Source organism: Salvelinus fontinalis, chromosome 29 (genome assembly GCF_029448725.1).
Source record: "Salvelinus fontinalis isolate EN_2023a chromosome 29, ASM2944872v1, whole genome shotgun sequence".
NCBI classification, from domain to species: Eukaryota; Metazoa; Chordata; class Actinopteri; order Salmoniformes; family Salmonidae; genus Salvelinus; species Salvelinus fontinalis.
Window position 1 is genome coordinate 44184867 of NC_074693.1, and position 20450 is coordinate 44205316.

Genomic DNA, 20450 nt, shown 5'->3' on the forward strand with positions numbered 1-20450 from the left:
ATTACAGAAACTGGTTACAGTAAGAAGCTTCCTCTTGAGCGGACAGCTTGATGAAAAGCAGTCTCTATTCAGGTCACCCAGAAAGTTGACCTCTGTTAGCATCACACACATTATCAAGTGTTGCGCAGATATTATCCAGATGCTGGCTGTTAGCACTTGGGGAAAATAGCAGCACACCAAAAGAGGCATTAGATGAGGCAAGTCAACTTCCAACCACAACACTTCAACAACATTAGACATAAGCTTAACAGGAATTTGGCTCTGAAAATATACTGCAACACCTCTAAATGCATTCCTGTAGCACTGAGCGATTACTGTTTTTTGATGTCAGTTTCAATTTCGGTTCAATTGTTAATTATTTTTATATTTTTTATATTCCGGTTTCACTAATTATTTTAAACATTAAATACACTACGCATTATGTAGGTTGAATGTAGGTTGAATGCTGTAACAACCCAGTGTAAAACAATTAATAAAAGTCCCATGATGGTAGTGACTGACCATTACCTCTCATCACTCATTAACCATAATTTATTCACATGACTTTACTTTAATAAAATATTTCAGTTGTTTTGTATATTATATTTGATTACTTTATTATTTAATTTCAAGTCGTCATCTCATCTCTATAGAGCTGTTGTGTCACGTTCCTGACCTATTTCTGTTAGTTTGTTATATGTGTTAGTTGGTCAGGACGTGAGTTTGGGTGGGCATTCTATGTTTTCTGTTTCTGTGTTGGTTTTGGGTTGCCTGGTATGGCTCTTAATTAGAGGCAGGTGTTTGGCGTTCCTCTAATTAAGAGTCATATTTAGGTAGGCGTTGTCACAGTGTTCGTTGTGGGTGATTGTCTTCCGTGTCTGTGTCTGTACACCACGCGGGACTGTTTGCGGTTTGTTCGGTTTGTGTAGCCTATGTTCCTATTCGTGCGTTTTCTTGTTTTATGTAAGTACGTCGTCTAGGTCTGTCTACACCGTTTGTTGTTTTTGTTAGTTTAATCAAGTTCGTGTTTTGTTAAATAAAATATGTCTGTTCTCTACGCTGCGCCTTGGTTCCCTCAATACTCCTCCTCTTCCGAAGATGAAGAGGAGGAGGAATGCCTTTACATGTTGCCTATGTTGTCTGACAGAATCTGAATTTTGGGCATTTCTTGAAGTAAAGGCATTAGTTTATGACTGTGGAATACCAACTATCAATCCCTTAGATCATGTACACTACCGGTCAAAAGTTTAAGAACAAATACTCAGTCAAGGGTTTGTATTTATTTTTTATATTTTCTACATTGTAGAATAATAGTGAAGACATCAAAATTACGAAATAGTACATATGGAATCATTGGAAAAGCATTCCAGGTGAAGCTGGTTGAGAGAATGCTAAGCGTGTGCAAAGCTGTCATCAAGGCAATGGGTGGCTATTTAAAGAATCTCAAATATAAAATATATTTTGATTTGTGTAACACTTTTTTGGTTACTACATGATTCCACAGTTTTGATGTCTTCACTATTATTCTACAATGTAGAAAACAGTAAAAATAAAGAAACCCATGAATGAGCAGGTTTTCTAAAACTTTTGACCGGTAGTGTATTCTCAAAGCAACGGCTCTCTATCCCTCTCCATTGCATATTCTTATCTCTTCTCTCTCTTTACATGCCTGCCCTACACTAGCCTAACATAGCAGGCATAAAATAAACACACAGACCAGACAAGTAAGCACGCAAAGGATTGTGGTCATTGTAGTTAATTACCACGTTTTCTGTACTCAACTATGTAGAATGTTGGCCTATTGGAAACTACAACACCCTACTCCATCGCACAGCTTGATCTTATTTTTCTCTAGGGAAGCTCACAGAAAGAAAAAAATATGAAATGGAAACCAAATAATTGAACATTTTGGTTAATTGCTCAGCACTACATTCCTGTCTCTTCTGTAGATGTTATATCCTTGTATTTCTACTGAAATTGCTACTCCACATACAGGAAGGAAGGAGGGAGGACGGGAGAGAGGGAGATGGATAAGACTGCAAGGTGTGTGTGGATGGGAGATAGAAAGATGGGTGCCGTGGAGGGAGGCAGGAAGATGGAGAGGAGAGACAGGGGTGTGTGGATAGGAGACATGAACATTTTCTGACAGGTTGTAGCCTCTCCTATGATAACCCCTCCCAGCTGGCAAGTGACTACTCCTCCTGGATCGAGTTTCTGGTTGGATGCGGTTCGGGTGAGATAGAGATGGAGAAGGATGAGGGAGTTAGGGGATACAGGACCATGTTGGGAGCAGCAGTGAGCTCCACAGCCCCGGGGCAGACAGGAGAAAAGATGCCAACTCGCTGCCCGTCTGCTAGGGAGGGGAGAGGGAGGAGAGAGATTATGACAGGCAGACAGAGACTCACATCCAGGTTCCTGAGAGCCAGCCTCAGCAGACATGTTGGCTCTGCAGTGATCTAAAGAGGGAAACAACCATGATGAGGTAGGAGACACAAACAACCCCTAGTCCCTAATCAGGCATTTGTTTAAATATGATAGGATTGGATAAGTGTAAATAATATGGCACCTACCATAATGCTTACATTTATATATATTTTATAGAACTAGTGCCAAGGGGTTAGTGGCAAGAGGTGGCCACAAACATGCACATGATTGGGTGCTGTGGTATTATTTAAAAATACTCTTTGAAGTTTTAGGGTTTCAGATGTATTCGGAACAGGGGTAGGAACTCTGATGTCCTGGTTCCATCATTGGGGTGCCAGGACAGAGACGAGCTTGGACTGGGCTGAGCGGGAGCTGCCCTCCCGTAGAGGTGGGAGGACCAAGAGACCAGAGGTGGCAGAACTCAATGCTTGGGTTGGGGGTGTAGGGTTTGAGCATAGCCTGAAGGTAGGGAGGGGCAGTTCCTTTTGATGCTCGGTAGGCAAGTACCATGGTCTTGTAATGGATGCGAGCTTCGACTGGAAGCCAGTGGGCTGCAGCGTTCTGGATAAGTCGCAGTGGTTTGATGGCACGAGCGGGGAGCCCGGCCAACATAGAATTGCAGTAGTCCAGACAGTAGATGCCTGGATTAGGACCTGCGCCGCTTCCTGTGTGAAGTAGGTTCGGTACTCTATGGATGTTGTAGAGAATGAACCCGCAGGAACGAGTCACTGCTTTGATGTTTGCAGAGAACGACAGGGTGTTGTCCAGGTTCAGTTGTTTGCACTCTGAGAGGGGGACATCGTGAAGTTGTCAACTGTGATGGAAAGGTCTTGGACAGGCCAGGCCTTCACCGGGAGGAAGAGCAGCTCTGTCTTCCTGAGCTTGAGGTGGTGGGCCGACGTCCAAGCTGAAATATCTGCCAGGCATCACTCCACTGCTATCTCATTTTTATCTTGGCTGGATGTAATAATCAAAACGCCACACTGTTTCAACTGGGCACTCTTTTCTAACATCACATTGGGTTTAACGGGGCTGATCAAATTCACTGCAGGTTCCATTTCCGCATGTCTTTGTGATGATCATCCGAGCTGTTGTTAGAGCTGTGTAACCCTAACCCTGGAGAACGTCAGGAAAAAATATATCATTGTGTCACCCACAGACAGACACCTGCTGACACGCACACACACGCTGCTCAACAAAAGGTTCCTCCAACTCTGAGACAGAATTAGCTCAGGTAAGTAGGGAGTCGTTACTTTCTCCCTACTTCGCCTCGCCTTGCACACGCTTATATATTCCTGGAAGTTTGGGAAATAAAAACGCAACATATTATGTTGTACTATTGTTGAAAAATAAATCAGACATTATCATGATCTCAATAGAAAATAGAAAATGAATAACAGTAACCTGTCAGCGGAGAGCGTGTGGACTCAATCAATCAATTTTTATTTTCTATAGCCCTTCGTACATCAGATAATATCTCGAAGTGCTGTACAGAAACCCAGCCTAAAACCCCAAACAGCTAGAATGCAGGTGTAGAAGCACGTGTAACACACACCTGGCTACCTTCTGCTACTAGCTTTGGCACAGAACCTCACTCTGCTCTTCTTCCTTAGAAGATAACACAGTCAGCTCGAACTGTAGCTTACGGAAATGACCATCAGCCCATGAACTTGAGGCAAACAACAGAAGCAATCTCTTCTACTTGCAAAAAAAAATTCTGAAGAAAAAAATTCTAAAGAAGCTAAGAGTAAAGTAAACCTTAAACTGGGTGGACTCTGCTCATCTTTCAGACACTGAAAGGGCTAGTTCACCTGGGGTGTCAAAATAACAAAATCCCATCGCCGCATACCATATATACTGCACTGCTAAGCTCATTACCTGTACAGGGCCACCCATGCCTCATCCTAGTTAGTAGCGCAACATTATCCCTCACCTTCGTAAGAAGTACAATTTCACCAGACCAGACAAATACGGCAGGAGGAGCATAATCTTTCTGAATCACCTCGAAAAGACAAAAGTGGACCTCCTTCCCTGTAGCTATTGTTGTAATCATCAGCCAAAGCTGTAAACTGTCGTGTTACATTCTAGGAGGAGCATAATCTTTCTGAATCACCCCCAAAGACTTATGGAGGCAAAAACAGACTCACTTCGCTGTTGCTGTCATCATCAGACAGAGCTGTAGGCTTTTGTGTTACATTCTAAGGAAGAAGAGCAGAGTGAGGTTCTGTGCCAAAGCTAGTAGCAGAAGGTAGCCAGGTGTGTAAAAAAAAAAAGCTATATAAAGAAGCTAAGAGTAAAGTAAACCTTAAACTGGGTGATCTCGGTCTCCGAGGCTGACGTAAGTAAGACCTCTAAATGGGTCAACAGTCATAAGGCCGCTGGGCCTGACGGAATACCAGGGAGCTTCCTCAGAGCATGCGCAGACCAGCTTGTAGGGGTCTTTACGGACATTTTCAACCTTTCTTCAACCCTTCCCTGTCTCATTCTGCAATCCCCACATGTCTCAAGCTGACCGCCATTGTTCCTGTTCCCAAGAACAGTAAGTTAACCTGCCAGAATGACTACTGCCCAATAACATCTGTAATCATGAGGTGCTACGAAAGACCCCTAGTTTTTCTTCCTCATCAATCTACAGTACACACAAATACCCCATAATGACAGAGAAATTATAGGTTTTATGATTTTTTTGCAAATATATTAAAAATCCCAAACTGATTTAGTGAAGTATTCAGACCCTTTAACTGTGAGACTCGAAATTGAGCTCAGGTGCATCCTATTTCCATGGATAATCCCTGGGATCTTTGTACAACATGATTGGAGGCCACCTGTGGTAAATTTAAATGATTGGTCTAAATCAGGTCCCATAGTTGACAGTGTTAGAGCAAAAACCAATCCATGAGGTCGAATAAATTGTCCGTAGAGCTCTGAAACAGAAATTTGTCGAGGCACAGAACTGAGGAAGGGTACCAAAAAATGTCTGCAGTGTTGAAGGTGCCCAAGAACACAGTGTCCTCCATCATTTTTAAATGGAAGACGTTTGGAACCACCAAGACTCTTCTTAGAATTGTCTGCCAGGTTGTCGGCCAAACTGAGCAATCAGGGGAGAAGGGCCTTGGTCAGGGAGGTGAACTCTGTGGAGATGGGAGAACTTTCCAAAGGACAACCATCTCTGCAGCATTCCACCAATCAGACCTTTATGGTAGAGAGGCCAGACGGAAGCCACTCCTCAGTAAAAGACCCATGAGAGCCCGCTTGGAGTTTGGTAAAAGGCACCTAAAGAGAAACAAGATTCTCTGGTCTGATGAAACCAAGATTGAACTCTTTGGCCTGAATGCCAAGCATCACATCTGGAGGAAACCTGGCACCATCCCTACGGTGAAGCATGGTGGTGGCAGAATCACACTGTGGGGATTTTTCAGTGGCAGGGACTGAGAGACTTGTCAGGATTGAGGGAAAGATGAACTGAGCAAAGTACAGAGAGATCCTTGATCAAAACCTTCTCCAGAGCGCTCAGAACCTCAGACCGGGACGAAGGTTCACCTTCCAACAGGACAACGACCCTAAGTACACAGCCAAGACAACACAGAAGTGACTTCAGGACAAGTCTCTGAATGTCCTTGAGTGGCCCAGCAGAGCCCAGACTTGAACCCAATTGAACATCTCTGGAGAGACCCGAAAATAGCTGTGCAGCAACGCTCCCCATCCAACCTGACAGAGCTTGAGAGGATCTGCAGAGAAGAATGGGAGAAACTCCCCAAATACAGGTGTGCCAAGCTTGGTACCATCATACCCAAGAAGACTCTGTGGCAGATTGATGAGGGAAAAACATGTTTTTAACCCATTTTAGAATAAGTCTGTAACGTAACAAAATGTGGAAAAAGACAAAGGGTCTGAATCCTTTCCGATAGCACTGTACCTATGTGAAAATGCTGTTCATTGACTATAGCTCAACACCATATAACACTATCGTTCAACACCATATTCCCCTCCAAGCCCGTCACCAAGCTCGGGACCCTGGGACTGAACACCTCCCTCTGCAACTGGATCCTGGCACACCTGTTAATTGAAATTCATTCCAGGTGACTACCTCATGAAGCTGATTGAGAGAATACCAAGAGTGTGCAATGCTGTCATCAAGGGACATGGTGGCTACTTTGAAGAATCTCAAAGGTCAAATTTGTTTAACACTTTTTTGGTTACTACATGATTCCATATGTGTTATTTCATAGTTTTGATGTCTTCATTATGATAAAATGTAGAAAATGATCAAAATAAAGCAAAACCCTTGAATGAGTAGGTGGGTCCGAACTTTTGACTGGTACTGTAACTACACTTTCACTATCCTTCTCTATTCTAGTATAAATACATTTCAGGTGTTTTGTCAAAGTACCAGAAAATATGACTTGCTAACAAAAACAGAAATACAGCACAACCTTTTCTACACCTCAAATTGCCACTCTTCAAAATCATCATCACAAAATAAATAGCCTAAGCTGTGTACATTTGAGGACAAGAGGAGCAATATCGACAACCTGCCAAAAAAAATGCTCCAACTTACTTCAACGCAAGGAAATCCTGGATTTATGCCTGGAGAGGGAGAAATAAGTAAAACAATTACTTATTCATCACTCTCCAGACAAAAAATGCCATGATTTCCCTGCATTGAAGTATGTTGGAGAATTTTTTTTTGCAAGTAGAAGAGATTGCTTCTGTTGTTTGCCTCAAGTTCATGGGCTGATGGTCATTTCCGTAAGCTACAGTTCGAGCTGACTGTGTTATCTTCTTGCCTTTGACACAGTGCAAGATAAAGGGCCGGGGCGTGAAGCTCCAAATATGTTGCCTTTCTATAGGTATGACTGGAGCGGTCCCATTTATCATGCGCTCACACCACTAGCACTCGGTACTCTCTGTCCATAAGTCAGCCAGGCACAGGTATCATCTGCTCGGTCATTGTAGGGAGACTGTAATGGAAGAAAGTGAGGAAAACTGTACTTTACTTACAGGCTGTAGGTATAATGCATTATGATGAAGCTAAAATGCATTGTAATACCCTATTATCATCAGGGACAGGTATCATCTGCTCTGCCATCAGGAGGAAATGATCCTAACAAAAAAAATTTTTTTTTAAAGTCAGATAAAAATAGACACAGTGACATAATAAATCGTTATGCCTGTCAGCTAAAGTGTTACAAAAATTACAGGCGATACTCAGCGATTAGATCAGGAAAATAGACATTTAAACAGGGGTTGATAAAAAAAACACAGTTTGTACTTAGGAGGCACAAGTCAATGGTAAAGATGACACTTCTTTCAGAGATCAATTTATATAACAAAGTGGTTATTATTTAGTATGATATTCCATTACATACTTCACGCAGGAACAGTGTGCATAACGATTACAATTTGTCTTCCTTATGGATACAAGTAAATGCAAAGATATTACAAATATAAATTGTTTTTAAGAAAAGAAAAAAAAAAGTAAATGTGAACAAAGCCGAGGGCAGGCAGGGCTATGGCAGCATACATCATGTCAACATTGTTACTTCATCTTTTCTTTATTCATCATATCATAATGTTTCATTGACAAATTACATTATAAAGGACTAACAAATTGGGAACAATAAGGAGATGTGGCAGCAATGAACTATTTGCTGAAAATAACATCTGCAAGTAGTTCACTTGGTTTCTGTGGCGATGGCAATGTAATCGTGAAATTCAAATCAAAGTTGAAGTGCACCGTCAATCAGTTTGAACGTCGCTCCAAAATGTCGCCAGTAATCAGAATACACAAAATGATGGCACCTGAATAGCTTCACATACAACTGCCGCCTCATTGACACACATCGCTCTTATGGTCGGTTTCGGTTAGTCGGTTAGGGCAGTATTCCGACTTGAGATCCACTTGCCCAAATCAGACTTTCATGTAAATCATTTATTGATGTCAATAAGAGACCTGGGTGAACATTTTGAGTAAAGCGGGTTGCCCTTAGTATGGTCACCTTAGAGCAGATCTCAAGTAAGAATACTGCCTTTAGTGCCAAACCCAGGGTGAGCATGAAATGATTTGGCCCAATCAGAGGGACCCTGTAACACTACTGTGGTGGTTCAGTCCATTGACAGGTACTGTTGCCACCTGCAACACTGCTACTAGTATCTGCGTATACACAGCACACATTTATCACTCTACAGCATAGCCTGGTCACAGATCTGCTTGTGCTGCATAGGCGACAGTTGGCTATACAGCACAAACAGATATGGGACCAGCCTACAGGGGAAAATACAACAATCACAAATGGGGAAGGTAGTTTTAGTCTCTGATTTCATTGTACCAGGGAAATCAAGAATTAGAGATCCATCTGGAATAAAAAAAAATCAAATTCAGTCAAAATATTCTGTGTTAAATTCCAAAAGATGTTATTTGATGATATTTGCATGAATTGTGTTCCATTATGTGTGATCACATCACAATTTCATATTTTCAATGTATCAATGTTTACCTGCTTAAATGTGTACTATGGACTTGTTTAAAGAGTTGGCTACCAGGTTCAAAATCTAGATTTTATTCTGTACAAGTTTAACTATAATTTCACTTGACTAGGAGAGATATTTGATCCCTTTTGATAAATACAAAAAACAAAACATTAAAACTGAGTATCCAGTCACCATTCTGTAACAGTTTTTCATGTTTTGAATACAAACTTGGCACAAAAAAACACATTTGATTAAAGTATGATAAAAACAACAATTTGTCTGTCTAATTATTCAAAGAAATTAAATAGAAAACTAACACATTGAAGCTAGGGGCATTCCTCTAATCGCAGGCACACGTGGAGTAACTTACGGAATTTGAAAAAGGTACAAATCAAACGCCTTGGGTATGGGTTCACAACGTTCATAGTGTTGTATGGGTGGGAGTTCAAGAAATGGAGTGTTAAGAAAAAGGTATGTACTGTGTGATGGTAAAATAGAACAAAAGGGTGATTTTTAATGAGAAAAGGCAAATCAATGCCTTTGGCAGTGCTGGATCTTCCACAACGGGTCTGTCTAGTGTATATGACACATTGTATGAAGCCAAAGCTATGGCAAATAGCCTTCACTTCTTTCTCTGGCTGCATCCCAGATGGAACCAGATTCCCTACGTAGTGCAATACTTTTGACCAGGGCCCATAGGGCTCCAGATGAAAATACCGCACTATGTGGGCCGGGTGTGCCATTTGGGATGAAGCTTCTCCGTAACTGTACACCCCAATCTCAAAAGAATATGCCTCATCGCCTTTCTTGACTATGCCACACTTCTCCCAGGTAACTCTCATGCACCTTGAACCGGAGGAATGGAATGTTATGGAGATCGAATTGATCAAACTTGACCAGTGAGGCTTCTAAGACAAGGAGTGCAACAGACCGTCTCATCCCACACCTCGCTGGCAGACTGTTTAAACGGCAACATTGCTTTTCTCCCAAGCTTCTGTTCTGATCACAGGGAAGGCTTGATTTGCTGCAAACAGTTTTTCCAGCGGTGTTATGGTAATTACATCACATTGTGGCGAGCGGTTACTCGCGCCATAAGCAGTAGGGCAAGGGAGGGTGTGTGGAGGCTTCCCTTACTGAGACAGCCACCATGTTGTCTGCATCAACCCTCAATGTATTCCTCTGGCTACGGTTGCCTTTTGGGGGAAAGCGACCGTTTCTCTAGCATCTGCTTACTGCTCAGACATGGACGGGACAAGCGTGCTCTCGCCCCTCTTTGTGAATATGGGAATAAATATGTGTGAAAGAAAGGGGTAAAAAATCTCAAATGGCTCCTTACTGTTAGCAAAATACTTAGATAATTATTTTCTAACTGAATTCTCAAACTAGCATTTATGTATTTGCAGATTTTTTTTATATGGCAATTTTGTTACGTACGACATCTTGTCAAATGAATGTGAAGTCTGGGCAGGTTATGCTACGGTTAGAAGAAAACTGATAGTATCGGGAAAGCTCTTAGCACTGACATTAAGAAATGGGGAGAACCCATTCATGTGTCTTTCCCTCTCTGACAAGCTAATGGATTAGCATGCTAATGCTAGTAAGCCATTCAGAAGCCTGACTGGAGCAGACAAGCGAATGCTTCAGCATGCTAACGCTAGTTAGCAATTCAGAAGCTCGACTGGCTTGTGTGGTTGAGCGCTCAGTAAAAGCAGCCTTCCGCTGAGGCTTGTATGTTCATATATATTTCAGGTTTCTGCGTGAACAGCTAGCGAGCAAAACCTCTCAAGACCTAAGGCATTTGACATCTAAGGGAGAAAAAAAACCACAAAACAATAAATACAGTCCACAACATATGGAGAATTCAGTCAAGGATCAGTGATGCACATTTACAGGGTGCAGTTCTGTGTCGTTGTTGTGAGATATGTTATTCATAATAGGATCTGGTTTCATGTCAGAGAAAATAACATTTGACAGAAAAAGGGGTTTCACACCTGTGGCCACAGTCAATTGCTGGATGTGTTGAATACAAGCAGAAAAGAAAAGGACAGCTCTGCTGGATGTGGTTAGTAAAATCTTCTTGCTGATAAGCATACAATATAGTGCAGTCCTCACTGACTATTCTCTAGCTACATCACTACTCACATTTCTCAAGCAATACTGCATCCAATCGGAAGTATATGACCAGAGATGAGAGGACAAGCTCTGTGGACCTATATGACAATTTGAGAGACCATGTATGACGTGTCCAGTCAAAAAAAAGCAAAAACAACAAAGAAACAAAAGCTTTTTCAAAACAACCCAAGCTTTAAACACTCATGTACAGGCAGAGCCATGAGAAAGTAGTGAATAAATATGTAAGGCGGTCAGTCCAACAGTATGACTATTGAATGTTCTGTGAGTGAAAATGTACTGTTCTTGTTTTGTCAGCTCCTCAGTTCAGCATAGCCTCTCTAGGGGTCTTCTTTTTCTTCAGGACCTGGCAGTGTGTGTGTGTGTGTGTGTGTGTGTGTGTGTGTGTGTGTGTGTGTGTGTGTGTGTGTGTGTGTGTGTGTGTGTGTGTGTGTGTGTGTATGTGTGTGTGTGTGTGTGTGTAATATACAGTTGAAGTCAGAAGTTTACATACACCTTAGCCAAATACATTTAAACTCAGTTTTTCACAATTCCTGACATTTAATCCTAGTAAATGTCTCTGTCTTCGGTCAGTTAGGATCACCACTTTACTTTAAGAATGTGAAATGTCAGGATAATAGTAGAGAGAATGATTTATTTCAGCTTTGATTTCTTTCATCACATTCCCAGTGGGTCAGAAGTTTACATACACTCAATTAGTATTTGGTAGCATTGCCTTTAAATTGTTTAACTTGGGTCAAACGTTTCAGGTAGCCTTCCATAAGCTTCCCACAATAAGTTGGTTGGATTTTGACTCATTCCTCCTGACAGAGCTGGTGTAACTGAGTGAGGTTTGTAGGCCTCCTTGCTCGTACATGCTTTTCCAGTTCTGCCCACACATTTTCTATGGGATTGAGGTCAGGGCTTTGTGATGGCCACTCCAATACTTTGACTTTGTTGTCCTTAAGCCATTTTGCCACAACTTTGGAAGTATGCTTGGGGTCATTGTCCATTTGGAAGACCCATTTGTGACCAAGCTTTAACTTCCTGACTGATGTCTTGAGATGTTGCTTCAATATATCCACATATTTTTCCTACCTCATGATGCCATCTATTTTGTGAAGTGCACCAGTCCCGCCTGCAGCAAAGCACCCCCACAACATGATGCTGCCACCCCCGTGCTTCCCGGTTGGGATGGTGTTCTTCGGCTTGCAAGCATCCCACTTTTTCCTCCAAACATAACAATGGGCATTATGGCCAAACAATTCTATTTTTGTTCCACAAAGTACGATCTTTGTCCCCATGTGCAGTTGCAAACCGTAGTCTGGCTTTTTTTATGGCGGTTTTGGAGCAGTGGCTTCTTCCTTGCTGAGCGGCCTTTCAGGTTATGTCGATATGGGACTCGTTTTACTGTGGATATAGATACTTTTGTACCTGTTTCCTCTTGCATCTTTACAAGGTCCTTTGTTGTTCTGGGATTGATTTGCACTTTTCGCACCAAAGTATGTTCATCTCTAGGAGACAGAATGCGTCTCCTTCCTGAGCGGTAGGACGGATGTGTGGTCCCATGGTGTTTATACTTGCGTGCTATTGTTTGTACAGATGAAAGTGGTACCTTCAGGCATTTGGAAATTGTTCCCAAGGATGAACCAGACTTGGGGAGGTCCACGATTTATTTTGATTTTCCCATGATGTCAAGCAAAGAAGCACTGCGTTTGAAGGTTGGCCTTGAAATACATCCACAGGTACAACTCCAATTGACTCAAATGATGTCAATTAGCCTATCAGAAGCCTTCTAAAGCCATGACATCATTTTCTGGAATTTTCCATGCTGTTTAAAGGCACGGTCAACTTCGTGTATGTAAACTTCTGACCCACTGGAATTGTGATACAGTGAATTATTGTCAGGACTTCTGCCAATGTTGGTCCCTCTCCTTGTTCGGGCGGCGTTCGGCGGTCGACGTCACCGGCTTTCTAGTCACCACCGATCCACGTTTCTTTTTCGTTTTGTTTTGTCTTATTCATACACACCTTGTTTCCATTCTATTATTTAATGTTCCTTAGTTAACCCTCTGGCTTCCCTCTCTGTTTTGTGCGTTATTGTTTGTCATGTGGGTTCGTTCTGTTGTTTTCTGGAATATTGTTTTTTCCCTTGTTGGAACATTTCTTATATTTTGAGGAAATTCGGATTATTACTCAAATCTGTGTCCTGCGCCTGACTCCGCATTTTTACATTCACCAACAACCTCACAATTATAAATGAAATAATCTGTCTGTAAACAATCGTTGGAAAAATTACTTGTGTGATGCACACAGTAGATGTCCCAACCGACTTACCAAAACTATAGTTTGTAAACAAGACATTTGTGGAGTGGTGGAAAAACGATTGGGGGAAAAAGTGTATGTAAACTTCTGACTTCAACTGTATATATATATACACTATATGATCAAAAGTATGTGGACACCTGCTCGTTGAACATCTCATTCCATGGAGTTTGGTCCCCCATTCGCTGCTATAACAGCCTCCACTCTTCTGTGAAGGCTTTCCACTAGAATTTGGAACATTGCTGTGGGGAATTGCTTTCATTCAGCCACAAGAGCATTAGTGAGGTTGGGCACTGATGTTGGGAATTAGGCCTGGCTTGCAGTCGGCGTTCCAGTCGGCACTGCCCCAGAGTCCAATGGTGGCGAGCTTTACACCACTCCAGCCGACGCTCGGCATTGCGCATGGTGATCTTAGGCTTGTGCGTGCGGCTGCTCGGCCATGGAAATCCATTTCCTGAAGCTCCCAACGAACAGTTATTGTGCTGACGTTGCTTCCAGACGCAGTTTGAAAGTCGGTAGTGAGTGTTAGGACTTCAGCACTCGGCGGTCCTGTTCTGTGAGCTTGTGTGGCCTACCACTTCGCGTCTGAGCTGTCCTTGCTCCTAGACGTTTCCATTTCACAATAACAGCACTTACAGTTGACAAGGGCATCTCTAGCAGGGCAGACATTTGACGAACTGACTTCTTGGAAAGGTGGCATCCTATGACGGTGCCACGTTGAAAGTCACTGAGCTCTTTAGAATGGGCCATTCTACTGCCAATGTTTGTCTATGGAGACTTCATGACTGTATGCTCGATTATATACACCTGTCAGCAACGGGTGTGGCTGAAATGGCCGAATGCACACATTTTAAGGGGTGTCCACATACTTTTGTATATATTGTGTATGTGTGTGTTCATGTGTTGGTGTGTTTGTTAATGTTTCTGTGAGTGTTTAAGTGTGTGTGTGTGCCACACGGCTGGGGTCCATCTCTCCTACTACACGTCCTCAGATTCTCCTTGCAGGCCTCTTTGGCACTTGTCTAACGTCTTCTGGTAGGCGCGGGCCATCATCGAGCATGGGGGTTTGCGTTGTGGCGTGATCGAGACCTTTCCAGGACCGCACGGCGGTTGTCTGAAGAGAGAGAGAGGGAGAAAAAAAAAGAAGAGAGAGAGAGAGAGAACAGGAAAGTGTTGTTAGAGTCAAAATAACACACAGACGGTACCTCAAAAAAAAAAAGGGGTTGTGACGGGAAGGAGAGGAGGGAGGGAAAACATCAACAACAGAACCCAAGCTGATTAATAAGAGAGCAACAGGGTTGAGAGGAAGAGACAAGAGGGGCCTGGAGTGGTGGTGCTTGCGTCTGGTGTCATAGTAACTCCATTGAGCTCGGGATCTGGCCTCCCACTCGAGAGCCCTTCCACCTATTCTCACATCACAGCTAGCATGTCAACTGTATATTCCCTTATCAACTTTATATTCATCATCTCCAACACCACCCCAACATCAACATAATTGCGCGTTTCTGTGTTTTGTGGGGAAAAAAGATAGAGGGAATATAAGTGTTTCCTATGACATCGGCGTGCCGCGTGTGATTTGAACCAATTATGAGTAGGCATTGTCTACTACAGGCATGGCGGTACACCGTCACAAATCTGCATAGCCCCAGTTAAGCCCCCTCAAGCGTTTTAGTGTTTTTTTTATTTGTACATTTAAAAATATTTTTTAAGTTAATAACCTGCCATTCTGTTCTCAATCTGATCCCTGGCTGCGTGCTCTTGCCGAGCCTGTACCTTATGACGTGTGTGTGTGTGTGTGTGTGTGTGTGCGTGTGTCTGGTGTGTGTGCTCGCGCACGTTAGACTACGTTATGTGAGCTAACTTCTAGCTCGCTAGTCGCCCATCTCGCCCCGTTGCGATGGACCGTTTTCTGATCAAGAGAAGACACGGCTGTCAACCAGGGAAACTTCCTTGAACTTTTACAGGTCATAGGCAAATTCCACAAAACAGTTGCACAGAAAATCTCATCAAGGTGAACGCTAGGTGAACGCTAGGTACACGCATCATGATATACAGAATGAAATAGTGGGCAAACCCTCGACTCAGCAACCTTGCCTGCCTGTCCATACACGCAGAAAGAACCAAGGATGTCCAGAAGATTATAGACTTATTTTCACTGAACCACAACAACAGACGCATCGTCCTTCCATAAAACAACACTTGGTAACTGAAAAGCCTTTTATTTATTGACAGATCGCGCCTGTCCGGTGGTGGGAACATGATTCAATTGCGCTGATCTGGCTCTGGATGGAACAAGAAGACGCCAGTCGGCCTACAAGTATTTTTGCAATGGAAATATAATCCATAAGAAAAATGATAGCCAGCTCGTTTTACACCATGATTACACAGTTGACAGGCATAGGGTAAATTCACTCCTCGTTGTGGCTGCACTGTGGAAATCATTCCTTTCATTTCTGATGTTGCAATAGACATTTAATCCGTAACATTATAACCAACAGGACGCATGTATATCGTCGGCCTACAACTTCTTTTTGTTTGCAATATAAATATAACCACTAAGATTGTGATGAAGCCAGTTCGTTTTACAAGTGTGTGCACAGTAGGCATAGGCTAAATGCATTGCACTTCTCATTGTTGTTGCACTTTGGATATTATTCATGTAATTTCTGACGTTGTGATAGCCATTTCATCAGAAACATTATTACCAATGCACAGTTGTCTGATTATACATATGGAATACATGCACTTAAATGTCATGAAAATCAAATATTTTCTTAGCAACCCCACGTATTGGTCAAGCCCCCCTCTTAGCACTGGGGGAGAAAAAAATCCTGGTGCGGTGCCTGGTCTACTAATCAGTTGATGATGTCATTGGAAACACTTATCTGCCTCTATCTTTTTTGTTACAAGACATTAAAATGCACCGTTTTCACATATGCTGATGTTGGGTTGGTGTTGGAGATGAGCAATTTGAAGTTGCACAATTTAGAAATGTCCCTTTAATGCAGGCCAAACTTAAAGCAGAGACACACACCACACAACCCTAAAGATCAAGGGTGCCAGGCAAGTACACAAACACAGGAGAGAGAGAGAGAGAGAGAGAGAGAGAGAGAGTGAGAGTGAGTTGTCTTTGGTTAGTTTCAAACAGGATTTGGTGTAAGGTGAGGCAAGGTGTTCCCGAATTTCTATTAGGACTTCCAATATTTACGCAACAGGTTTCACTCTGGCTGGTCCTGCGAGCCCACCAGCTCACTTAGAACCCTTTGGGTTGGCTGCGTCGGTCCACGCTCCCAAGTCCATGAGAGAATTACAAACAATCCCTCCCTCCCTCTCCAACAGGCCAACCATGGCTGCCCATGGCTACCCATGGCACGGTCCCGCCATGCCAGGTGGCAGGAGGGTTGGGCAGCACTGGGCGGCCAGGAAGCAAGATATCAACGGAAACAAGGTAGCTAGCTAAGCCCATGCAGGCCGCCCCTGGCACTGCCATGGTGGAGCCCATTACTCAGTGCCAGCTGTGGGGTGCCAGGTGTCCCGGGCTGGGCGTTGTTTAATGCGACAGAGTGACTGTGACGGCAGTGGGGTACACACATCTCCACTACCAAGACTTCCAACACAGACGCCTCAGATTGAGAGAGAGCATGCAGATGGCGCACAGAAGGAGAGGGGGGAGTAGGATGGAGGAGAGAAAGCAGGGGGAGGGGGGTAACAGATAGGGAGGGAGATTGAAAAGGAGAGGGGGAGAAGGACAGACAGAAAGAAGAAAGCAAGGCAGATATGAAAAAGAGAGTGAGGAATCTAGAGATAAAGAGAGAGAGCCTGAGTGAGATAAAGAAAGAGGCAGAGAACGCCAGAGATATATATATATATATATATATGCATGTAGAGAGACAGATGTGCTATATGCTTCCCGCTGACTTGAGTTGGTGAAAGTTACAGCCTGTGACCTTCTGAACTTCACATGCTCTATATTGCAGAGCACATCTGAGAGACTTTCCACGATCACCCTCCCTTTCATCTTCAAAAACGCTTCCAAGGGTTTCTCGTGCCTAAGGGGCAAGCTCGAACAACTTCGCAGGCGCCAAATGTTCCATGCAAACCACCACCAATGGTAAACAATAAACTTTAAAACGAGAGACCAAAGAACCAACTTTAAAAAATAATTTGGTGCCAGAAAACGTCCACGTCCGATTCCTCGCCTTTTGCAATTCCAATCAAGGTGACCTCATTTCGGGACGAGCACTCGCCTCCGACCTTGAGCCCAATAGAACAACATATAACGGAGCCACTTGCAGAATACAGTCCTCCTCCCTTTAATACGGGGCTTCGAACTGGCTGTATCTATTACCAGACGTGAGAGGGAGAAAAGAAGGAGGAGAGAGGAGAGATGAAAGAGAGAAAGGAGAGGGACTGGGTATGGCCAAGAAATGAAGAGTAGGGACGGAGCGAGAAAACACAAACACTTCAACACTTCCAGGAAATAATTATCGCCGTCTGTTTGGAATCACTTTGAAGATTTGAAAGTTGCACACATTATGCGCTTAAGGTCGGCATGAAGACACTCGATCAACTCCTTGAAGTTGTTCGGCGCAGCGAAGAACCAGCCATTCTGTGTAGAAGGTCGAACTTGGAAATGGTTCACACCGTTCCCATCTCTACAAGTTCCCCAGCGAGGATTGCCTTTCCATTCAGGTGACCGGACAACAGTTTGAAAACGACATGGGTAATTGGCATCAAGTTGTTGAAGGTATGGGTAAGCTTTTACACAGACTTGAGAGGAGGGAAGAGGGAAGGTGGCCGGTAAAATCAAATGCATCTCCGATTGGAGGATACTTCAGAGTGGAAACATTTGCTTCTAATAGCCTTTCCAGTTCGCATCGTCAGGTATAAAAGCAAATCTTTCCTCCCCACGTCAATCTAGCGACAACAACTGCACAAACAGCGGCCCATGTCTGTTGGCAGACTAAACGTTACAGTTATACTCTACAGGGATGAAAACACTTAAACACCCATAGCAACACACACACACACACACACACACACTACACAAGGAAAACCACACACCAAACGACTTCGAGGCTATATCTAGCACTGATCACAAATCTGTCTGCTGCCATCGGTTTTGATGGCTCCCTTTACCTGCTTCTCCCCGAGGCGGCATCTTTTAGCGTTAGCGAAGTCACAGAAGCACAAAGAGAGGGAGAAAGGGGGAATTGACAAAATAATAAGAGCATTCCTGGTTACAGTGGGGACTTGTCTGGCTCTCACAGAGCGTAATTAAATGCAAACGACTGGCATTGTTTCTTGTTTCTCGAGTGGTAAAGCAGCGCGCCAAGGGGGTTGAGTAAGGAGTGGCAAATCACCACACGAACACACTCTAAGGGGTGTGTAACAATGCATCCCAGGGATCCATGCCACAAGGAGACGCGGCCTGGATAGGCCAAAGGTAATATGAAGGGAGGACGCCAAAATGACAACCAACCATGAGGCCTCCTTCGCACTCGCGCGAACACACACACACACACACAGACACACACACACACACACACAGACACACAGACACACACACAGACACACAGACACACAGACACACAGACACACAGACACACACACACACACACACACACACACACACACACACACACACACACACACACACAGACAGAGAGCTCTTGTCTGATTTACTGGAAAGCGTCCAGTAAAATGCCATTTCAAGTTGTGATGGAGCGATGGGGAGCTCCTGCGTCTCTGGTCCCTCCAAAAAGAGATGAAAACCCATAATGGGTTTTGTGTTACTTTCATCCTTTACTAATTACACAGCATTACATCATCAGCGGGGCCTGTGATCCGAACGCAAAGAGGAAGCCTGCTAGTAATCTATCAAAGCATTCCCAGTCAGATCTTCCAGGCGTTCCCTATATAAACAGGAAGACTGTTCCGGTAAACTGAGCAGGGATTAAATACAGTATGTTAAAGTTCATTAACATCTGGGTTAGCTGCTGCTTTGGCATCTACATAAACACACTGTATGTATCCATTAGGGTTAAGATAACAGTGGTAGAGGTAAGCATAATCACCATCATCATCCTTTTCCTTCTAGGATAATTACACACACACACACACGCGGCCAAACACACTCACACAACACTTTATATTTCAATGAGACAAAATGCAATACGGGGTGATTCAATATTTTTCCGCGTCACACAACACACCGCCATTACTCCCAGTTCTCTGAGAGCTGTGCTATCCGCTGCAACTTCTATCTTTCCCTCACATCTTCTCCCTGCCCTCAGCCAGGGCTAGTGGCTGCAGAGTAATGGAGCTCCGAGAAACACCAGAAGCAAGATATATAAATGGGATGCGGGGGGCAGAACAGACATTTTTCCGGCTTTAATTTATAGGGTTGCAGAAGCAAAACTACAGTTTGCACCATAAAAGAGGCTTGTTCAAAGATGAGAGTAATTGCTTTGAATGGGGAAAACTGGAGTCCAACTGAAGGGTAACTTAAGTTCTGGAGGAGGGTAGGGGGGTGAGATGGAGAGAGAGAGGGTGGAGAGAAAGATAAATAGCAGAGAGAAAGAGAGAGAGTGAGAAAGAGAGGAGAGGGAGAGAGAGCAAGACAAGTGGAGAGGGATTAAGGTCGAAGAACATGGGCAGACTGTGACCCTTTAAAATCTGATCTCAGATCAGTCTATGGGTAATTTATCAGTTGGGTTTGAAATGTATAGTCAACAACACAGAATGAATTTAGGGGATTGCTAGGAGCTTTACTTCACATCTGTCTGATCAGCTTCTGTTATAGGCATCTGTTATATGTGTTATAAGTCCACTGCACTGGCTGTGTGACAGTGTCGGGAAAAAAAATAGGTTGACTGACGTGAAGGGACACATAATCAATAACACAATAACACAATTTTGACACTGTAAAGAATTTTATAACGCTGTCAGATTGCGGCAGAGTTGCATTGACTTAAGTAGACCCCCTCTAAACATTGCTAAACATTTCCTAACAGAATGTAACAACAAAAAACTGCAAGAGCTCACTGAAAGCTTGGTTTATTTTTTATAGCTATACAACTGCAAAGCATGTCAATGTCTCGTGTCTGGTATCTTGTGAAGGCCTTAGGTCTTCAGTAATG

At 43.3% G+C, this 20450-nt stretch overlaps 1 protein-coding gene across 5 annotated transcripts in view; it reads right to left on the reverse strand.

Annotated features, from left to right (window-relative positions):
- Positions 1-7720: 7720 nt before the first annotated feature.
- LOC129828030 (protein diaphanous homolog 2-like) overlaps positions 7721-20450 on the reverse strand; it is a 644069-nt gene continuing 631339 nt past the window's right edge. For all 5 annotated transcript variants that reach the window (XM_055889439.1, XM_055889440.1, XM_055889442.1 and 2 more), the window contains one exon: positions 7721-14422. In XM_055889439.1, coding sequence (XP_055745414.1) covers positions 14358-14422 — 65 coding nt within the window. In that variant the 3' untranslated portion in view covers positions 7721-14357. The remainder of the gene's footprint in view (positions 14423-20450) is intronic.